The sequence below is a fragment of the Giardia intestinalis genome, chromosome 3 (assembly GCF_000002435.2).
Source record: "Giardia intestinalis strain WB C6 chromosome 3, whole genome shotgun sequence".
In the NCBI taxonomy this organism is placed as follows: Eukaryota; Fornicata; order Diplomonadida; family Hexamitidae; genus Giardia; species Giardia duodenalis.
The window spans coordinates 1401960-1422390 of record NC_051858.1 but is presented as its reverse complement, the minus strand read 5'-3'; the positions used below and the strand labels follow the sequence as shown (position 1 = coordinate 1422390).

General features: G+C 48.2%; 12 protein-coding genes across 12 annotated transcripts; 4 read left to right on the top strand and 8 right to left on the bottom strand.

Moving 5' to 3' along the window:
- Positions 1–68: 68 nt before the first annotated feature.
- GL50803_00137750 (Leucine-rich repeat protein) lies at positions 69–2999 on the bottom strand (the record flags this gene model as incomplete). Its single annotated transcript, XM_001710167.1, has 1 exon — positions 69–2999. The coding sequence occupies one exon, from the start codon at positions 2997–2999 to the stop codon at positions 69–71; it is 2931 nt and encodes a 976-aa protein (XP_001710219.1).
- Positions 3000–3093: 94 nt separating this feature from the next.
- On the bottom strand, positions 3094–4257 carry GL50803_00113723 (High cysteine membrane protein; the record flags this gene model as incomplete). The annotated part of the gene is made up of 1 exon (XM_001710166.1): positions 3094–4257. One exon carries the CDS (start codon positions 4255–4257, stop codon positions 3094–3096), a length of 1164 nt encoding a protein of 387 aa, XP_001710218.1.
- Positions 4258–4302: 45 nt separating this feature from the next.
- GL50803_007953 (Arsenical pump-driving ATPase) lies at positions 4303–5367 on the top strand (the record flags this gene model as incomplete). Its single annotated transcript, XM_001710165.1, has 1 exon — positions 4303–5367. One exon carries the CDS (start codon positions 4303–4305, stop codon positions 5365–5367), a length of 1065 nt encoding a protein of 354 aa, XP_001710217.1.
- A 37-nt stretch (positions 5368–5404) lies between these two features.
- On the bottom strand, positions 5405–5866 carry GL50803_0014589 (uncharacterized protein; the record flags this gene model as incomplete). The annotated part of the gene is made up of 1 exon (XM_001710164.1): positions 5405–5866. The coding sequence occupies one exon, from the start codon at positions 5864–5866 to the stop codon at positions 5405–5407; it is 462 nt and encodes a 153-aa protein (XP_001710216.1).
- Positions 5867–5980: 114 nt separating this feature from the next.
- On the bottom strand, positions 5981–7153 carry GL50803_007950 (26S protease regulatory subunit 6B; the record flags this gene model as incomplete). Its single annotated transcript, XM_001710163.1, has 1 exon — positions 5981–7153. One exon carries the CDS (start codon positions 7151–7153, stop codon positions 5981–5983), a length of 1173 nt encoding a protein of 390 aa, XP_001710215.1.
- A 100-nt stretch (positions 7154–7253) lies between these two features.
- On the bottom strand, positions 7254–7715 carry GL50803_007948 (uncharacterized protein; the record flags this gene model as incomplete). The annotated part of the gene is made up of 1 exon (XM_001710161.1): positions 7254–7715. The coding sequence occupies one exon, from the start codon at positions 7713–7715 to the stop codon at positions 7254–7256; it is 462 nt and encodes a 153-aa protein (XP_001710213.1).
- Positions 7716–8180: 465 nt separating this feature from the next.
- Positions 8181–8552, top strand: GL50803_007946 (High cysteine membrane protein; the record flags this gene model as incomplete). The annotated part of the gene is made up of 1 exon (XM_001710160.1): positions 8181–8552. One exon carries the CDS (start codon positions 8181–8183, stop codon positions 8550–8552), a length of 372 nt encoding a protein of 123 aa, XP_001710212.1.
- Positions 8527–9147, bottom strand: GL50803_0032235 (uncharacterized protein; the record flags this gene model as incomplete). Its single annotated transcript, XM_001710158.1, has 1 exon — positions 8527–9147. One exon carries the CDS (start codon positions 9145–9147, stop codon positions 8527–8529), a length of 621 nt encoding a protein of 206 aa, XP_001710210.1.
- A 659-nt stretch (positions 9148–9806) lies between these two features.
- GL50803_0014206 (Ankyrin repeat protein 2) lies at positions 9807–13802 on the bottom strand (the record flags this gene model as incomplete). Its single annotated transcript, XM_001710156.1, has 1 exon — positions 9807–13802. The coding sequence occupies one exon, from the start codon at positions 13800–13802 to the stop codon at positions 9807–9809; it is 3996 nt and encodes a 1331-aa protein (XP_001710208.1).
- Positions 13803–13914: 112 nt separating this feature from the next.
- GL50803_006441 (Ser/Thr protein phosphatase PP1-1) lies at positions 13915–15603 on the top strand (the record flags this gene model as incomplete). The annotated part of the gene is made up of 1 exon (XM_001710154.1): positions 13915–15603. The coding sequence occupies one exon, from the start codon at positions 13915–13917 to the stop codon at positions 15601–15603; it is 1689 nt and encodes a 562-aa protein (XP_001710206.1).
- A 24-nt stretch (positions 15604–15627) lies between these two features.
- Positions 15628–16179, bottom strand: GL50803_006439 (EF-hand domain pair-containing protein; the record flags this gene model as incomplete). The annotated part of the gene is made up of 1 exon (XM_001710153.1): positions 15628–16179. The coding sequence occupies one exon, from the start codon at positions 16177–16179 to the stop codon at positions 15628–15630; it is 552 nt and encodes a 183-aa protein (XP_001710205.1).
- Positions 16180–16191: 12 nt separating this feature from the next.
- Positions 16192–20421, top strand: GL50803_0033985 (Leucine-rich repeat protein; the record flags this gene model as incomplete). Its single annotated transcript, XM_001710152.1, has 1 exon — positions 16192–20421. One exon carries the CDS (start codon positions 16192–16194, stop codon positions 20419–20421), a length of 4230 nt encoding a protein of 1409 aa, XP_001710204.1.
- Positions 20422–20431: the final 10 nt, after the last annotated feature.

Sequence of the window (20431 nt, the reverse complement as noted above, 5' to 3'; positions counted from 1 at the left end):
ATCTTCGATCACCTCTGGAGACCATGGCTGCATGCACAAAGAGCGGCTTTTCAAGATGGGGAAAGCATTTACATTAACGAGTCCAGCTTTGATAACATCCCCATGATCTTTTCTGCACGTTTTCGATTGGAGGACGAACTTCTTGGGATGGTCATGCTTTGTAATTCCTTCATCTCCGCCGCAAGCTGCTTTCTCTCTGCCATTTTCATGTCAAACAAATCTTCATCAGACTGTGGCGGCTGTAGCTTCCCATTAGTATTCAGCTCCACGGTTGAAACTATACTGTCAGGAAGGGGCTCTTGATGAGTGGGCGCTGAATGCCTTGCTGGAGATTTTATTGAGTCACCAGCCGACTGATGAGAGTTCTGCATCATTGATCTGGTGATCTGTGATGCTACCATAGCTGCAGAGATGGTCGGTGCACGAGAGGTGGACGAGATTGTCTTGGGGGATGACTCTGGTTGCTGCACGCTTCTTCCTGGCCCAATATAAACGGATGGGCTTGGTGGAAGCTCGTGTGCTACCTGCATGTCTGTAACGCTTGCTCTATCACTCAAGGTATGTACATCCTCTAACGTAGCAGGGTGCTTACTTACCTCTGCAGCGAAATCAGATCTGGGCCTCACCTGCACTGCAAAATTTGCACATGGAGGTCTTCTCCGTGCACTATTATCCAGGGAGTCTGCCTCTAACTTTATTTTCTCGAGCTGCAAGCTCTTGTAGGTGTCTTTTAGTGCATCATATCGAGACATCAGATCTTCATGCTCTGACAGAAGGGCTGAATACTTATGTTCATAATCATCAAGCTTGTCTGTCAAGGCTTCGATGCGAAGTTTCTGACGACTAATGATTGTCGTGATGGCCTGTACAGACTGGTCAACATTATGAATCTTCTCCCGGCTTAGTTCAAGCGCTCTTTCGACCATTTCTACAACGGTCAGTACGGAGTTCTGCTGGAGGAAGGAAACCAGTCCGTTATCTCCCCCAGCATGTAACTCGGACAGTACCTCAAACATACTGTGATATTGACTCAGCTCAGTCGACAACATTTCTATTGTCTTCTGCTTTGCCTCCTTGCGGAGCTCAGCATCCTTGAGCTGTACCTTCTGGAGACGAGTCTTGGCATCTGCTTCTTGCTCGAGCTCCTCCTTCTCCTTGACCTGCTTTGTGAGTGCCAGTGTTGTCTTTTGCAGTTCAGCAATTTTGCTCTTAGCTTCTTTAGCCTGACGTGTTCCCGCGAGGATGGTGTGGAAAAGCTTGCGTCTATATGAATATAGTGCGATAGGAAGCGAGCTTTGTCCAGGTCTCTCTGCTTCTGGATGAGGATAGGTTACTATAGAGTCGTTCTCTAAGGCACATATGCTTTCCTCGAGGGATTGTACTTGTGCCTTGAGTAATGCTATCTCTGAAAAGTCACTTTGAGAAAGAAGCTTAGCATATTCGTTCGGCCCAGAAATAGTAGGGATGAATAACTTTCCTTCATTGCGCAGCTTACTAGCCATTGTAACGGTAGTATCCCGACTTAATAGACCAGGAATAACCCCCTTATCTCCAAGGATCTCCGACGCTGCGTTAAGCTCCAGATTGAGCCGATGTATCTCAAGTTCTTGCTCCATGCACTTCCGGCGTAGCTGTGTGACGAGTGCCGTGTCAGATTTCTCAACGTGGGTGCTCCTCATATCTGTGTCAGTACTCTGATAAGTTCCAGGAACTTGTTCGTACATTATTGTAGATTTATTCTGAGATGACAAACTTTGTGCCTCAGTGTGAACGGTCGGGTGTGAATGTGGCAAAAGAAGTGGCTCTGTAGCCTGCACTTCCCGAATGGTAGATTCACCAGTTGCTCGAAAGCTTCGGGACCTCTGGACAGCGATTGGAGCTATGCCCTGTCGATTTTGTTGCGCTTCAGAAGCCCTGGAGGAAGCTACCATGTTATAATCGTCTGTCGATGCCCTATATTTGTGGTGGACACCTTGCTGACCTGCTTCTTGTTGCAGGACTATAGTATTTGTCGCAAGACTTTCAGTAGTGACCAGTCGCTCTTGTGATATGGCGCGAGCTATTTTCTCTGGAGGATTAGAAGGGTTAACCTGGCTGTATGATAACCTTCTATTGGACGGACTTCGAAATAGAATAACGTGCTCATTAACCATGCGCTGAGAGTCTGTAATTTGCCCCTTGTTTGACTGAGGTCCCCCTTTGTCGTAATAGTTTGAATATATTTTAATGTTAATGCCAGGATCTTGCTGCTGAACAGAAGAGGCACGTACAGAAGTTGGCTGATGGGACCTGGCTTGTCCACTGCCCTGCACTTCCGACCGACTGTCAACCTGTGATGCCTGAGATATTGCAGAGACGACTCCAGCTACGCGCGATTCAGTCAAATCGTAAATAGCATTGGATCTATCTACTCTACTTTCTGCTTTAGAGAGCTGCATCTGAGAAATGGCAGCTTGTCGGAAGGCGGCTATTGGCTCGCCGTTCAGGGTGTCTAGCTTGGGAAGGAACTTCGTGACGTATGTGTAGAATGCCTCGTTACTTATGTACTTGTCGACGATTGGATTTTGTCGTAAGTCCAATACGGTAAGGTTATGTAATTTAAAGATAGGGGCTACGCTTTCAAACGTACATATTAGATTGCTTCGAAGATCCAATTCTAACAGGCTTTCTGGGAGTTCTGCTGTTATTTGGTAGATTTTATTTTCTGATAAATCGAGGAGTTGAAGCCTTGGAAAGGGAAGTGCTGTGTTAATACTGACGAGGGAGTTGGCGCTTACTTTTAGCTCTTTGAGAGTAGCTATTGGCACAAGGTTCTGGAGCGTCTGAAGCCTATTGTAGGACAAGTTCAGTATGGCCAATTCCGTGAGAGAAAGGGGCTGCAGATTTTCGAGTAGGTCTATATTGTTACGCTGAAAATCGAGCTCTACCACGTCTCCATACGGTTTAACAGTCTTGGCCACACTCTCGATAAGTGGCCGTGTCAGCCTCGTTATGGACATTTTTACCAAACTCAAACTCGGGTCCGCAAATCGACCACGACTAAGAGGTACATTAAGTGTTACAACAGGTTTACTAAGTAGCTTATTAAACAGTTTATTCCCAGGACACCGGCTTAACTAATCGGGCTATCTCATTACGCTCTGCCTCATCGCTGTCCTCTTGTCCATCGTTGTCCTGGGGGATGATAGCCGCTTCCTCGCGTGCATTCTTGAGTGCCTTGGCGTACTTTAGACGCTTTACTATTGTGGTAATAACTAAGATAATGATGATGAGTGCTACGATGGACACCACCAGAACAGATATCAAAGTAATTAAGGAGGACGACTTAAGTGAACAATTCATATGGTAGAACTCTTGCACCACGAATTCATAGCGACCAGTGCTGCTAGATTGGTAATTGATGATTTTGCTTTTGGGGCCAGAAAGGGATCCAGCTGTGCAGAGCTCGGTGAGGTCTTTAGGGACTCCGATAGACTGCGTCCAGTGTAGATTACTAATCCAGATGCAGCCAAGATCTGCTACGCAGTGCGAACAGCTGGAAGACCTGGAGTAGCACCTGTCTTCACAGTACCTCACTCCCAGCCTGTTGGTCGAGTTGCACGTTGTCAAAGCGGCAGCAAGCGTCTTGCATTGTTTCTCTTCGTTACACCAAACACACACTTGATGGTCGAAGGGCCCAGAGTCATTGGAGCATTCCTCGCACGTTCTTCTGTCAAAACAGCAATTGTCCGTAGTTGTTTTGCAGTAATAACTTGACTGCGGATCCTCTTGAGAGTCCTTGGGGATACAGGATCCATTCTCTTCACACCAGACACACAATAGGTTATTTGTGCAGTCCGTGCAGGACGTGAATCCCGAGCACTTGGCAAACGACTCTGGAGGGACATCGCACACCATAGCCTTGTGAGTCGTATCATACTTATAGAGGCACTGTGGTGTGCCATGAGACGATGTCGGGCACCACTGGCAATACGATACTAATGAACCTTTTGTACAACTAGTGTAATCGGGCTTCGTGGAGCAGCACTCCGTTGCATTGAAGATAAGATCGTGAGATTCATAAAATCTGCATGTACCAAATGGAGCGCTACTGTCGTCGAGGTCAGCTCCGGTGCTAGTTAATGGACGGCACGTATTATCATCGACGCACCAAAAGTGTGTCTTGTAGCACTCGGTAAGGCACTTTTCACAATCACTAGCATTTTCACACTCAGAAGCAGAGGCTATGAACAAGTCAATCAGGAATAGAAAAAGCATGCCAAAAATCTACTTTTAAAATAATTCATCGTTAGTATTTTCCCAATGCTCCCATCGCTCCACGACATACTAGACCAGCACACATACAAATGGATATTCTTTGGGGGAAAGGGTGGCGTTGGGAAGACAACCACCTCTTCTTCGTTTTCTGTCCTCATGGCCGAGACCCGTCCTAATGAGAAATTCCTGCTCTTGTCAACAGATCCTGCGCACAACATTTCCGATGCCTTTGACCAGAAGTTTGGCAAGGCTCCGACTCAAGTCAGCGGGATTCCCAACCTGTATGCAATGGAGGTCGATGCCTCTAATGAGATGAAGTCTGCAGTTGAAGCCGTTCAAAAGGAGACAGGCTCTGCCGCTGACAATGATGCTGAGTCCAAATCTGAAGGCGACATGTTTGGCGGCCTCAACGACCTAATAACATGTGCCTCCTCGTTTATTAAAGACGGAACGTTCCCCGGGATGGATGAGATGTGGTCCTTCATTAACTTAATTAAGCTCATAGATACCAATGAGTACTCTACAGTTATCTTTGATACGGCGCCCACAGGCCACACTCTGCGCTTCCTCGAGTTGCCAGAAACGGTAAACAAGGTGCTAGAAATCTTCACCAGATTGAAGGATAACATGGGAGGGATGCTTTCGATGGTAATGCAAACCATGGGACTGTCTCAGAACGATATCTTTGGCCTCATTGACAAGACTTACCCGAAGATCGACGTCGTCAAAAGGATCTCTGCTGAGTTTCGGGACCCATCCCTGTGCACCTTTGTAGGGGTCTGCATACCGGAGTTTCTATCTCTCTATGAGACAGAGAGGCTTGTTCAGCGGCTTGCAGTCCTGGACATGGATTGTCACGCCATAGTTATCAACTTTGTGCTCGATGCAAATGCTGCCACTCCTTGCTCCATGTGCAGGAGTCGGGCGCGAATGCAGAATAAGTATATTGACCAAATCAATGAGCTCTATGACGACTTCAATATTGTTCTTAGTCCACTGAGACACGATGAAGTGCGGGGGATAGCCAATCTTCGTGACTACGCCGAGACACTCATCAAGCCCTACAGGTTCTGTTGGTCTGCGAACCCAGACCCGTCCAGTGCGAAGTAAACTAGCATTACGTTTATTCTATACTCGTGGAAGACTGCTAGACCAGGTCGGATGCGCACAGCTGAGAGAACAGGTGCGCCAACATATCCCCGGTAACCTCTCCGTCCTTCGCTCCTGTGAATGTTTCCAGAACATCGTCGATCTCCTGTTGCGTTATCTCAAATCCTAAGTCAAGCATCTTTGACTCTAGATCGGCTGTGCTGAAGGAGAAGCGCGTGCCCTGGAGACGCTGAATGGCCCGTGTCATCTGTGTCTTTGATTGATGACCGTGAAGCAAGCCATTCTCACGAATGAAGTCTAACAGTTCTACGTAGTCAAGCGCCGGTTCCCGCGTGCTGATCAGGCTCTCAATAATGGCTCTAATGTTAACCTCTGCAACTGCCCCCTCATCATAGAGCGTGCAAAGAAATGCTTCTAAATCCTCCATAGAAATGCGGTTATCTCCATCCTTGTCTAGAATGTGAAATGTCTGGACACACAAGTTCTGATTTTGCTCCATTTTCCTTCTTCTTCTGAAGCTTTTCAGTCTTTAAAATCTTCAGAGATCCACTCCAGTGCCCGTCTACATGCATATGCACACAAGTATAAAGACACAGCAGAGGCCAGGAGGCATTTACTCAAAGATCTGTCTATTAGCAGACTGTCTCTTGGAAACTACAATAGAGTATGCTTTCTCAAAGTCGGCCATGTTAACTGTGTATCTATTAGCGCGAATGGCAGACATCCCGGCCTCTGTGCAGATGGAGGCTATCTCGGCACCGGAGATTTTCTCTCCCCGCATGACGAAGATCTCAAAGTCTACATCGTTGGCCAATTTCATGTCCTTAGAACACGTCTGGAAGATCAATCGCTTATCCCGCTTCGTGGGGTAGTCCATGAAAATCTTCCGGTCTGCTCGGCCAGTTCGAAGAAGGGCAGGGTCGAGCATCTCGGGCTTGTTGGTGGCGAAGATCGTCTTAACAATCTTGCCGTTATTAAGGTTGGAATCGTTGTCAAATCCATCTAGATTGGTGAGCAACTCCATCAGGATGCGAGCAGTCTCCTTGTCTCCCTCTGTCGTCGAGTCCCCGCGTTTGTTGGCTATGGCATCAATCTCGTCAAAGAAAATAATTGACGGCGCATTCTCACGGGCAAGCCGGTAGATGTCACGGATGGTGCGGGGGCCCTCTCCTAAGTATTTGTTCACGCATGAGCTGGAGGTGACAGATATGAAAGTGCAGTCACAGCTGTTCGCACATGCTTTCACCAAGAGAGACTTAGCACAGCCTGGAGGCCCGTGCAGAAGCACGGCGTTCGGAGGCTGTATGTTTAGGGCTGCAAAAAGCTCTGGGGATTTCAATGGAAACTCGACTGCTTCTCGAAGTTCCAGCTTTGCTTGGTCATATCCACCGATATCTGCGTATGTGACCGTTGGCTTGGCCTCAATGGAGATTACATTGGAATTCATCTCGTTGTCCGACGGGAGAACCTTCAGTAGAGCCAGAGAGTTTTTGGCCAGGGCCAGGGTAGACATCGGCTTCAGTTTGAGGCGGTCAACAGAGCTGCTAATTCGCACAAGAGAGTTACCGAAGTTCGTAGACGCTTGTACCACCGCGTAGTCTTCGTCTGCAAACTCTACAAACTGTCCTATGGCAAGGGGTGTCACACAGTGTTGCTCGAGTTGCGAGCGCAGGGAGGTGATCAAGTTCCATAAATGCTGATAATCTGCTTGTGCAAACTCTATTTGCGACTGTAGAAACTGGAGTTCTGTCTCGGCTTGCTGCAAAGCATGAAAAGTATCGGTCATTTATTTTAGTTGTAAAGAGACGGAAAAGAAGAGAGCAGACAATAACCAGAACGGCCAAAAGCACCCAGTAGCCCAGTAGCATGCTGGAGCATACGATGCCTCACTTGGTCACAATCATACGGCACAAAATCTTCTCAACAGCGTCCACGTATTCCGGAAATGAAGGGTCCCTTAGTATCCCCAGTATTTGTGTCTCCTGGTCGCAGTCGAGGTCAGAGTCGGCCTTCTTTCCGTGTAGGGCCTCCTCGATGTTGAGCCCCCCTGCCCCCAGAAGTTTGACATGCTTGGCCACGGTCTCAGTAAACTTGGCGGCCTGTGCTTGGGACTGGAAAAGTAATACTAAGAGCGTGACGTCCTTGTCGAAAAGGTAGAGCGCAGCACCAGCCACAGTAGCGTGTGTGCAGTTCTGAAGTGGCACCTGGGACGCAATCCCATCGTCAGTCTGCACCACTACTACCGGGCTACCGTTACGAGTGAGAGCATCAACAAGAGTAACGGTGGCATTGTCAGGGCACTGCCGCAGCACGCCTCCGTTGTCAAGAAAAGCGGTCACCTTCTGCATAGATTAATCTGATTACTCTACAACAGTATACCAGCCTCTGACAAGGATGATCGCTCTATCTCAAAGTATCAGGTCCGTGTGATAGGTAGAATGAGCGACAAAGCAGCGACTGGATGATCCCTAGCTCAAGCAGGGAATGCTAGGGACACCACAGATGGTTGCCCTAGCTAATAGGAGGCGAGACCTTCCCCGGGACACGGCACTTCGCAATGTTCAGAATGCAACGAAGACATAGAAAAGTGGGTCTCTCACGCCCATCATCCAAAAGGACAGACGTGAAATTTCACTTGAATTTCCAATTTAATATCGTTTTTTGCCGACTTCCAGAATCGCACTAAATTAAAAGCTGTGATGACAGGTTCTTGCCCCGTATGACCCTGCGATGAGTTATACAAAAGAACGCATCCAAGCCAACCGGCTGAGCTCCTTCACTCAAATCCTGCCGCCGGCATAACAAAAATTTAGATGGCGACGGCGTGTCCAGACGGCCAAGTGTCCATTGGTGCCCACTGCGTGTCTTGCAACAATCCTGCGACAGGGACAGTCTACTGTGCACGCTGCTACTACGACACAAACGATTCACGCATAGAATGCACGGAGTGTGAAGAAGGATATCGATTCTTGAACACCATTCAGTCCGGCATCTGCGTCCGCTCGTCCATATTTAATCTATCTGGCACTGAGTTTACCTTCATAGCCCTCTTTGGGGTCGCACTGGCCTTCGCCTTGATAATCTTGAGCGTATGGTTCGCCAGTTGGATCAGGCAGAGACGCGCCATCCGGGCCACCCACGAGCGAGCTACCAGGATGGCTAATAAGACCCTTTACATAACTTAGCATGTCTCTGAAGCTCTCGTTGGAGGGCCGCATTTCTGTCTATCAGAGAGTATACGTATCGAATAAACCCTCCGACGGGATTGTATGCGACGCTGTCATTATGCCCACTCTGTCTCGCCCGCTCCACTAAGGAGAAGTAGTCGGGGATGGGGTCAGCGTACGCCTGAGGCTGAATCGTGTCTCTCAGTTCGTTAGCTTGGCCTACTTGTTTCGCGTAACGGAGGACAGCGTTTGCGTCGTGCACCACCCTCTGTAGCGTAGAAACTAGGAAGTCTATCGCATCGCCTTGCCGGGATCCTACGCCGTCGGACAAGTGAGAGGCACTGGTGAGCTCCGGTGCCATCCCTGGTGCTGCCACCGACGCACAGTGTTGATGGTATATTGCATCAGCCAGAAGCGTTGACTCGTCGCAGTCAGGCGGCTCGTCATTCAAAGCCATTCTCATTGCCGGTGACTTGCTATTTATTGACATGTCCAAGGAAATCATTGGGCGTGATAACGTCGTCTCCCTCATCGTCCTGACTTGCTGGTCGATTACGCGAGATCTTTGGATTACGTCTAGAAGCTGCCTGTGAACCTCACCTAGACACGCCATGGGCAATTCCACACTGCTCAGTGCCAGTCTAAGTAATTAACTATTTCAATGAATTAAAACGTGTTAAGCATTTGAGTCTTACTGCTTTGTCACCAGCGATGTGGTGCTCTAATTTAAAATGCAGGTGCCGCCCGCAAAAACTTCGGGATAGGCAGGCAATAGATGAAAGGCAATTAAAATTAATTATGAGCCATGATTGACCTTTGTGGGGCGGCAGCCGCTTCGCGTTATAATCCTGTGCCCTCTTGCTGCTAGTCTGCTAGGATGCAGACACTTTAATGATGGAAGAATTTTTACTAATACTGAGACCACAGCATAGCCACAGCCTCGCATGTTGGCCAAAAACCAAAACTTTCCCCGAGGTCCCCAACAATTCGTCGTGTAATCTTTTGATTAGCTAGTGCTGAACTTGGTTTATTCGCAGATTTAGGCTCTTCTCAAGGCAGTTGGTCACGTTAAAGTGCGTAGCGGCACAACCGTGATGATGACGGAGTGGAGGCCTTCGTTTGCACTTTAGGTGATGACTTCATCCATTCCTCTTACTGATACCTTTTACTGACACTGTCATCCAAGGGGTGTTGGGAATCATAAAAATCTATAATTTTCTCCAAAACCTGACTAAAATTGTTGTGCAAAAGTACACCTAAAACCTTAGCTGGCTATATTATGGCGCAATGATGCTTTGAGTTGTCCGTGAGCTGCAAGAAGTACGGATTGAAAATCTCACTTATGATAGTTCGACAGTATGGACAACGTGCGAGACCCTTTGCGCAAGATTCACACGCTATCATGTGCTTACACGGGAAAAAGATCACGTCTGCGTCTGCATCCATGCAGACACAGCAGCTGTCAATTTCATATTCCCTGAGTGCGCGGGACAATTCGTGTAAAGCCCCTTCAAGCCGATGGGCAAGAGAGAGCTCTGTATGTAACTCATCCTGGTCGATGTCGTCCAGAAGCATATATAGTATTTGGTCTGCCAAGAGAAGAAGCAAAGCATCCTCTTTAATGGATCTATGAATCGCCTCTAGAACCCAGGCCCACCGCTTCTTGAGACAAGCAAGGACCTCACTTGTGTTCCTGTGCAGTAGCAGTGCATAGAACCGTGCATCAAGGGCCTTCAGAGGCTTGCTGCATTGCATGTCAGCAGCCTTCTCTCCAAGCATCTCAACCGACAGGTGCATTATCTGCACATTTCCCACTGATGACCCATAAAAGTATGATGCAGCCAGACTAGCCTCTGGGATGTGTACCTCTGTGCTTTTGGGGAAGCAAGTGGACTTCGCTGCTGTTTCCAATTTGCTGTGTCTTGAACAATATTCTAGGATCCATAGGAGCATGTTCTCCCTCTTGAAGCGGATGCACAACTCTATGGCGCCGTACTGTGACCCCATGCACAGAGGGATCTCGTCGTAGAGGAGCTTTACTATGGTTTCATGGCCTCCCTTGATCGCTAAACCTAGTGCAGAGTACCCAGAGTACGGCCCTTTTGTACAGACAAAGCCAACACACGATTGCTTCAAGGCAATAACGACAGAGCTCAACCCGCACTCAGCGGCAACCATCATGGGGGTAGCCTCTACACCGTCTCGCGGAACACAGTCGACTTCGGCCGGACACCTTGCCAAAACGATTGCCGCATCGACCATGCCTGCCTTACACGCGTGAATAAGAGCGTTCTCTCCATCCTTGTCACGCATGCCAGCTTCATAGTCTATTAACAGTTCGACGATTTCTACCATATTGTGCTCAGCTGCATACATAAGCATTGTCTCTCCTCTCGCATTAGTCTGTTTAGTTTCGTAGGGAAGAAGCTCCTTGATGATGCGTGTGTTTCTATGTGTGACTGCAAGCATGAGGGCGGTGCATCCGTCGTTATCAAGCTTCCGTGCCTCTGCCAAGACTAATTTTCGAAGCAGCTGATCGTAGTCCGCCTTCTTATGGTCTGCTAAGAGATATGGATTCTCCCCCGCTGATAAGTACATGAGGGCGGTGTATCCAGTATTCGTAGTCAGTCCCACTTCGAATGCCGTAAGGGCCAAGGCAACACCGTACATTTCATGTTTGACTGCAAGCATCAAGGCGCTAGTTCCATCGGCCATTTGCCGCCCCTTCTCGTGCTTTGCTAACAGGAGTGCCAGCTGGTCGCTTCCTTCCTCTCCTGATTCAATTGCATACATCAGCGCCGTCCTTTTACTTTTGTCTTGGACACCACCCTCCTTTCCGATTAGTTCTTTGATGTATTGTAGTTTGCTGCCTATACTTATGACCTTACTCTTCACGGCAAGGATCATAGCTGTTTGCCCTGTGCCTCTGGAGAGACCAATGCCACACTCGTACTCAATCAGACTGAGGATAGAGGGAGTTTGGTTTTTATCGATGGCGTACATAAGAGCGCTGTATCCCTTTTCGTCTATCTTTAAGTGCTCATAAGACGCTAGTACATTGGCATTAGCTGGGTGGCCATTCTTCACAGCATACATAAGGGCAGTCGATCCCGTTTGGTCTTGAATGCCAGCCTGTATTGGAGCCAGCAGCTGACACATCCGTGAGTTGTTAGGACGGGCAGCAGCGAGCATCAGAGCTGTCACACGCAAATTTGTGAAGGACTTGGTCTCAATCTTATCTTGCTCTGCATCGAGAAGCTTGCTCTTTTCATACGCAAGCATTGCCTCCACAACTTGCACGTTTCCATGCTGTGCTGCCACTGCCAGTGACGTGAGTTGGTCAAATGCCACATGCCCGTACTCCCACCGAAGTAGCTGGTGTACGAGGCTCAGAGAATTTGCTTTGGCCGCGTACATCAGGGCTGTATAGCCGCGCACATCTATTGAGCCCTTTTCTGCAGAAACCAAGCGCTCAGAAAGCTCTCTATAGAGTGATCTTTGTTCATCTTCGCAAGGAAGTTCTCCCAAAGAGGCCAGAAACATGAGTGCGGTTTCTCCGTTGCACGTTTTGAGACCCGCTTCGGCGTCAACTGCGATCAGTGCATTTGTAAAGCAGCGGGCTTTGCATGCCAGCATGAGAGCTGTCTCCCCACGTTCATTGCGGGCTTTCTCATTGCGTGGAAATAGTGACCTAAAGGGACCATTTTCACAAGTTGCTGCAAACAGTGAAGCAGAGGCTTGGGCAGAATTGGTATGTCGCGGGTCCCCAAGTAGATGTGGGACAACCTCATTAAAACACAGCTTGGCAGCCTCCAGGAGGGCTTCGCTCAACTGTTGTGCATCGCAGTACTTGCTTATCTTATCCACAGCCATGCAGTTGAACCTTGATACGGCTAACACAAGATGGCCGGCCACTTTCTTCTCCAGATTAGTGGGGTCACTATTTTCCCGTTGATAAATAGAAACCGTGCTATCTAAGATCTTGGAGAATGCAGCAGAAACGTCTGAGGGGACTTCTGTTGAGACTATTTCACCATAGGACGCATGTGACCTTCTCTTCGACGCTGCGGTTCGATACTCTGCGCAGTAAGTTCCAAGCAAGGGCGACACAATTGCATAGTCAATGGGGCTGAAGCCTCGCGCATCCTGTATGTTAAGCTTCAACATGTTCTGCGAAGCAAAGGTCAGGTACTCCTCCATATAATTAAAATTAAGCAACGAGGCTGCTATGTGCAGTGGAGTACGACCCAGGTCATCTGTCTGCTCGACAAGAGAGACGATTCCCAATCTTCCAACTGAATTAAATAGAGTAGAGACGATCTGCTGGTCTCCGGTCAGTGCCGCATAGTGAAATGGTGTAAACCCTTTATATGTCCGTTTCTCTATCAACTCCGTGCTATCAGCTATAGTTCCCTGTTGATCGGGGCTAGGAAAGGCTATGTCAGCCTCTGTAATGCTAGTTTGCAGCTCATAGGCTGAAAAGAACTCTACTAACGGAGCATTTCTCTCTGCTATCGCATACAACAAAGCCGTTTTACCAGTAGAGCTCGACTTGGCTCCAAAGATGGACCTGATTAGATGGGCATTTTCCGTCATAAGCGGACAGAAGAGTGCAGCAGTGTCTGGGTCTAATCTTGAAAGCAGCATAGTAAAGTACTCTTTATTGGCGTTGGCAATAGAGTACTCCAAGGGAAGGAGTACCGAAAAGGCGTCTACGTTGCCCGCCAGTACGGCCATGTGCAGGGCCGTTTTGTCGCGAGTAAGAGCGGTGACAGCCTCGACCATAGCACCCTCAAACAAGAAGTAAGGTGTTACATACTGCAGGGACTCCATCTGACGGTCGAAGAGATCAAGATCGTCCGTTGTCACTTCGAAAACAGTTGATTGGATTCCGTGCTCGTGGGGTGCAAGGTGCCTCACAGACGCCAGTGCATTGCTAGCTAGCACTGCGTACATCAACGCTGTCTTCCCGTCCTCGTCCTGCCACCCATAGGTTGCATGGAGAAGAGGGAGGATATCTGTACGATTCAGAGACGCTGCAAGCATCAGCGGAGTCTGCCTTTTTGCTAATCGCACAGTGGCTTCGTGTTCAGAAAGATATGCAGCAGACTCAAATTGATTAGAAGAGATTGCCAGCGCAAGTGCTGTTAAGCCGGCCTCGTTTAGCTTTCCTTTGCAGGCCTCCGTATGATGCTTCAAGAACTCTGTGTCCCCATTGCTAGCGGCTGAGAACCATAGGCGGAGTGGAGCGGAGCGATCAGAATTCATCAGATATTTATTTGTGGACACGGATGCACGAGCGGCTAATACGCACGTACCACGGCCTCTAGCCTACACAATCCACCACTAAGCCATAGTCCACGGGCAATCCCAAAAAAACATGATTCAGAGCTTGGTCCAGCTTTTCTACGACGGTCCTAGCAGCGCGCTGGTGGAGGCCGCAGAACAAGCACTTAATTCGTACTTGCCATCAAGTCCCGAGGCGCTGGAATTGTCACTACTCATCGGAGATTCTCTACGATGCCAGAACAATTTGGAGAGGGCTCTCTCGTACTACAATCGTGCGGCTCTCCAGAGACATGTAGGTGCTGAAATGCGTGTTGAAGCACTCAATCGCTATATCTTTTTGTCCCAAAAGGTGCTTGATGCATATCGAAAAGACTTCGTGCTACTGGAGCAAATGCCCCCAGTCGTTGACGGCTCCCAGTACAAATTGTTTCCTCAGTTTGATGGAATTTCTCTAAAGGATCGCTTTTTCCTTTTGGAATCGTTCAAAGTAGATGTTCTTGCTAACAACGTGTACTACACAGAGTCCAGTCTGGTGCCTTTCTTGTCGAAAATGAAGGGTGTGCTTGCTCGAGACGGAAACATAAAGCACTATTTGGCCGAGGGAAAACGGATTTGCGTTTTGGGAGATGTTCATGGATCCCCCATGGACGTTTCAGCGTTCTATGATTTGTGCATGCTGAAGGATGTCCAGCTGCAGTGCTTTCAAGAGGTGGGGGATGATAGAGGAAGTCAGTTTACGATGGATCTCTCGTCTGTGTACGTGTTTCTAGGAGACTATGTGGATAGAGGCAGCCGCGGCCTTGCGTGCGTGCTGTTTATTTACGTTCTCAAGTACTTATATCCCCGGAACGTACTATTGTTGCGAGGCAATCACGAATGTGACGCTATGAATAGAATCTACGGCTTCACAAAAGAAATATACAAATACTATGGGTCTCACAGCCCTATATACCAAGCAATTCAGGACACATTTGCAGCGATACCCTACTTTTTCCGGCTAATTTATTTACCGCAATCACTTTGCAGAGCTCTTGAAAGGTTCTGCAACCGAGTCATCCCATCTGCAAGCTCTTCGACTAGATGGACTAATAGTGAGATCATGTGCTTGGCGTCAATGGTGAGTAGCGTCACTAGTTGGGCTGGACAGGCTGGTGCTACAAACGAAGCCAAGTTGGATGACTTAGCCGATTCACAAGAGGCTCACATGCTTAAGTGCCGCTTAGAGGAAGAGTCTCTAACCATCTTCTGCTGTCACGGAGGGCCACCGTGTGTGTATACGGAATACGGTAGGCAGCTAGACCTCTACCTGGGAATAGATAGCTACGAGAACATCCTGCAAAGGAGTCTGACAATTGTTGATCCCTTGGCTGGAGAGCTAACGTGGAACGATCCTGCCCCTCATAGGTTTAAATCCCCAAGCACTCTTTACGAACCCTCGCAACGACGGCTAGGGTACAGATATTCGTACGACCTTTTTAGGACTTGGTGCAAGCATACCGGGGTGGACCTTGTCCTCCGGGGACACGAGGTTGCTTTGGACGGCGTGCATCAGGACTTCCAGTATGCTTTTGAGCCCAAGCAACTTGGAGGGCCAAACCAGGAACTGGAATATTGGTTTTCCGTCTCCACGCTCCGAGAGACACCCCGACACTTCACAGTATTTAGTTCGAGTTTTTATGAGCACCTAACAAATCACGGAGCTGCGGCTATAATACGCTTTGAGGTCCCAGTTGACGGCGTCGCCCCTGCTCTCGTCATTCGTTGCTTTACTTTAAGCTAAATCTTGGCGTAAACCAGCTCTTGTTCACTCAGTGAACCACGTCCCTATGAGGAGGACCTGCTCCAAGCCGATAGTAAGCTCCCCCTTCACCTGTACATCCCACTCGGTGAAGAGTCTTCTGCCGAGAAGGCACAGAGACGTCAGTCGAATCCACTGGGGTAGACTCAGGCTCCCGGAGTCGTTAGTGTCGAAGTGCTTGAAGAGCATCTCCAATGTTTCCGAAGTGAAGTTGAGCCTCATCTGCATTAGTGCATCGGCTACTTCGCTTCTTTGTATTGCCTTTCTATCTCCCTTCTCGCCATGAAAGACGTCAATGGCATACGACGCAAACCCCTCTATCTGCATAAAGTCATCAAAGGAGATCTGTCCCTGGCTGGAATATATGCGAACAAGCATGCGTGCGCTCTGCAGAGGGAAGCGGAATGACTCCGTTGATAACAGGTTTTGCACTTCGCAGATAGAGATGTACCCAGAGTTATCTACGTCAGCCTTAGTAAACATGGACTTTAGTGATGCGCGGCGCTCAGCGGTGATGTTTGACGCATATGCTTGGCGAATGAACTCAGTGGGATTCATCGGAAATTAAAAATGAGCTCTCCAACAGCGAGAGCTGGCTCAACACAGACGCAAGGAAGAAAGGAGAATAGAGGAGACACGATTTTAGATCTATCGGGGCAAAATATCGAAACACTTGCCGATCTACGGTCTTTTCTTTCCCCGCAAATCAAGCAATTGGACATATCCAACAACAGGCTCTCATCGCTCAATGACTTGTTGCCAATGTTTCAACTCTTAGACTTCAATGCCAGTCACAACGTGATTGTCGATGTAGATCAAGTTCTTCCGTTCCCCAAGCTTCAGACACTTAACTTAAGTCATAATAGGATTGTACGCTTGGCCTGCACTATCCCTACATCCATCCGCAGCCTTGACCTTTCACATAACAACATATACTCATTAGATCTCATAGCCCCCGTTCTATCCCTTAAGTCTTTAGAGTCTCTGGACATCCGCGAAAACCCTTTGATGAAACGGGAAACATACCGTGATATTATTAAGAATTTTCCACAATTGAAAAAATTTAATGGTAGAGATGTGCAGGACCTCAGTGTATCTCTTATTAGATCAGATGAGCTGACTCTATCTGAGTTAACAGGTAAGAACACCCATAGCCTGCCGTCTACTTCGTGTACCCAAGAAGCTAACTCAGCCATTCGCTCTTATGATAACTCTCATTCTGCTGCTCAGAAAGCTAGAACAAAACTTGTAATTGATGAACAAGTCATTCTATTTTCTAGAAATGGAGCATCATCGTCCCAGTCATCCAAGCGCCACACTGAAGCACACACATTGCCGAGTAAGCCAGCTAATGAATCAATTATTAGACCTCTACCGCCACCTTCCATAGATGCAACAGAACCGTTTCTGCAATCTCATCACCAGGCACCCGTTGAAGAGCTGGTATTGCAGCAGTTTGTTGACCAAGCGACAATGCCGGACTACTGTCCCACCTATGCCACCGTGGAGTCCCAAACAGATGTATGTTACAAAGAGATACGGCGGCGGACCGCATACGATTTCAGCGACGAAGACGATGACACTATTGAATCAATGTCTGGTGCACCAGACGTTAGTGAGGCTAAGCGCCTGCGGCGGATCAAAACCCTTCTCAAGAATTCTGAGCAGATCGTGGATAGTACATATATCCACACTTTGCAGGGTCAATTACAAGGTCACAAGCAGAATGAAGAACGACTACGTAGTGAGCTAGATTCTCTTGAGCAGCAGGTAGAAAAGCTGAAGGCATCCAATGCGTTGCTGCAGTCAGCGGTGCAATCAGTAGAAACTGTTTCTTCTGCTGAACGCCAAGATTTTATGCTAAGCAGTCAGATCGATGAGGTTGTTTTTCTGCGTGAACAAGTGAAAATTTTGGACGAGTTGTTGAATAGGCAGGAGGCCGCTTCTGCCGTGCAGTTTCCTGTTCCAGAAGCTATACCAGAATATCTCCTTACTCTGAACGCCTACCGGCGAAAGCTCTTCCATGTAATGTTTGACCTCAGGCGGTTGGCCCACGCAAAGGAGACCGCTGAAGCAAGTTGTGCGATAGCTCCATCACTCGATGACGTGCATGGACTGGTACTCAAGAGGGAAGCAGATCTAGCCCAGCTTGCTAAAGAAAAGGACCAGGTAAGTGAAAAGCACGCTGAAACACTTAGCAGGTTAACCATGACAGAGCATGCAGCACGAGCGTTCCATGATGAGGCAACAAGGTATCTCTCTATTTTACTGACTATGCAAGCACAGCTAAGCGATGGCCTAAAGGTATCAAGGCTCGATGGCCTCGATCAGCAAGTGTCCAGACGTATCTGTGCATATATGAACACAAGCACAGCGCCATCTTTAGACGATGCTCAGAAGTATATTTTAGCTGCAACTGAATCGGCCTCTTATCGACTTGCAGCTCAGTGCTCTGCAATTGAAGCAGTGACCTGTCGTATCAATGACATCCTCTCTGAAAATCAGGTAATAACGGAAGAGAAGGAGCAACTCTGCCAAAAGTTGGCAATATTGACGAAGGAGCGGGATGAATTACAGGCAGACAACCTTTTGCTGAAGGATGCATTTAGGCACCAACGGGAAGAAAGGGCCAGGCTTGAGGAATTAAGGGCGTCGGGATATCTGGACAAGGCTGTGTCATGCACGGAGATAGACCTGGGGGATATTGCCCACGGATCCACGCAAACCTATCTTGCTGAGTTCTTTGTCCATGCTGAGACCCAAGCAGATCTGCATGAGCTTTTAGTGTTTAAATCTGTCCAGACTGTGAGAGAATTGTTCACCGTGGATGACGAAACCCAGACAGGAAATCTGCGCGAGTTAACAAATTATAATAACTCCCAATTCGACACTCTTCCTCCAAATGCCTCTATAAGTGTGGATCACGTGGAAGAAGAAGCAGACGAAGAATATCGGAGGTTGCTGCAACTGAAAAGTGTTCACGACAGATCCAAGGGAGCGGATTGTACCATTATTCCCAGTTCCATCCTCTTGAAGTTGCACCTAGACACATGCGCTGAGGATACGCCCGAATCTGCTCTTGATGCTGCCATCAGGTCACTCTTGCTTACCCAGTCTACCGGCCTTGGAAAAGGGAAGTCATCTGTAGGTGGGTGTGGAAAGATAGATGCTGAGCTAGACGGATCTCAGAAGATTCACACCGGAACTCAGATTGAAGCTCCGCTCCCATCCTTCAAAGCGATTCAATGTGAGCTTTTACAGCCACCTAGTAATGCAGACAGGACTTCTGAGATGGACTTACGGAGTGCACCATTGAACTCACTTGGCCCGTCTACTGGACCAAGTGATAATTCACATGTTCCACGATGTAGAGGGTATAATGAAGAGCAAGGGTCTGACTTCGGCTCAGTAGAAGATACTACTACGATGGTGTTCGCGGCAATTCAAGTGGACGCACCCGATATGAAGTACTTTGGGGTCCAGACGGACGAGGTTGACGTGGCACCGTACGGCACACTGGCAGCCCTCCAGTCACGCATGCTAGGTCCAGACGAAAAGCTAATCATAGAATCAGATACTAAAATAGCGAGTACGCAATGTGAAGAAATTAGTATTGCGTTTAAGTCCATACAGTGCCTTCTGTGTTCCGGAAATGAGCCGCGCTGTACCTCTGAAAGCAACAGTGTGATGAGCGATGCACCAAGTACTCATAATCATATACTGTCAGACTATAAAAATCTCGCACAGAAACACGAAGCGTGTGTGGAGGTATCTATGCAAACTGACGAGCTACTCAAACATATCCATCAAGAAGCATCCGTGGTGGAGAACTCCTACTCTGTTTCACGCCTATGCTCTCCCCCACAGTCTCCTTACTTGTGTGCAATAGAATGTGAGCGTTACTGCGACATCCTTGTCGAGCGTTTGCACCAGCAGACTCAAGTACTTGCAGCACGTGAGCTGGAAGCAGAAGATATGAATGAGGTTGTTTCGGAAGTTATGAAGACGATAAGCTCAGCAGAGAGTAAGGTCTCGGACTACAAGAGAAAACTACACGAGAGTCAAGATACTATCTCTAAACTTCAAGACACTATCGCTCATCTGCAAGGAGATGTTGCCTCGGGTGAAGCTAAAGGAGCCGAGCAAGAAGCTCGCATAAGGCTGCTTGAAGAACTCCTGGGCACAAAGGACGGGAAGGAACACATTGAAGCAGAGATACAGACAAGGCTCAACTTGTTGGACATGAAGCTTCTTTTTGCGCAGATGCGCGTTTCGACAAGTTCTGCCTCGACACAGTATGAGCCACAGTCAGCGCCCTTTCGAGACTGTGATCACAGAGACGCGGTGGATGCTAGCATTATAATTCAGAACCTTTCAGGCGACAACATAAAGCGGTCCTTGGTGTCTAGGAGTTGCTCAACAAGCAAGCATGTGTGCAAATCAGAGGAATTACAGGCATCTCAGTTTGAACCTGTCGTGATACCTCTTACCCCACCTCTGTCTGCATCGTCTAGTTCTTCTTCTAGTTCCGACGAAGGTGAGTTTTTAGCAACAAGTTTTAGAAACAGCCCCTTTGTAGCTCTTAAAGTAGTTACCGCAGGGTCTGCTCACGAAAAAGGCAGCACCACTGTTAGCATATTTCAGCCTTCCACAGATGTCCTTCAATCTTCGCTGAGGCCACCAGAGAAACCCTCCCTTACAATCCGAGCGACAAACCCCCCATATGGTGGACCAGAGACACGGGTACGATTCTTTTGCAAGTCAGATGATCCGGGGACAAACCCTGTAATCACAAATTAACATAACCGCA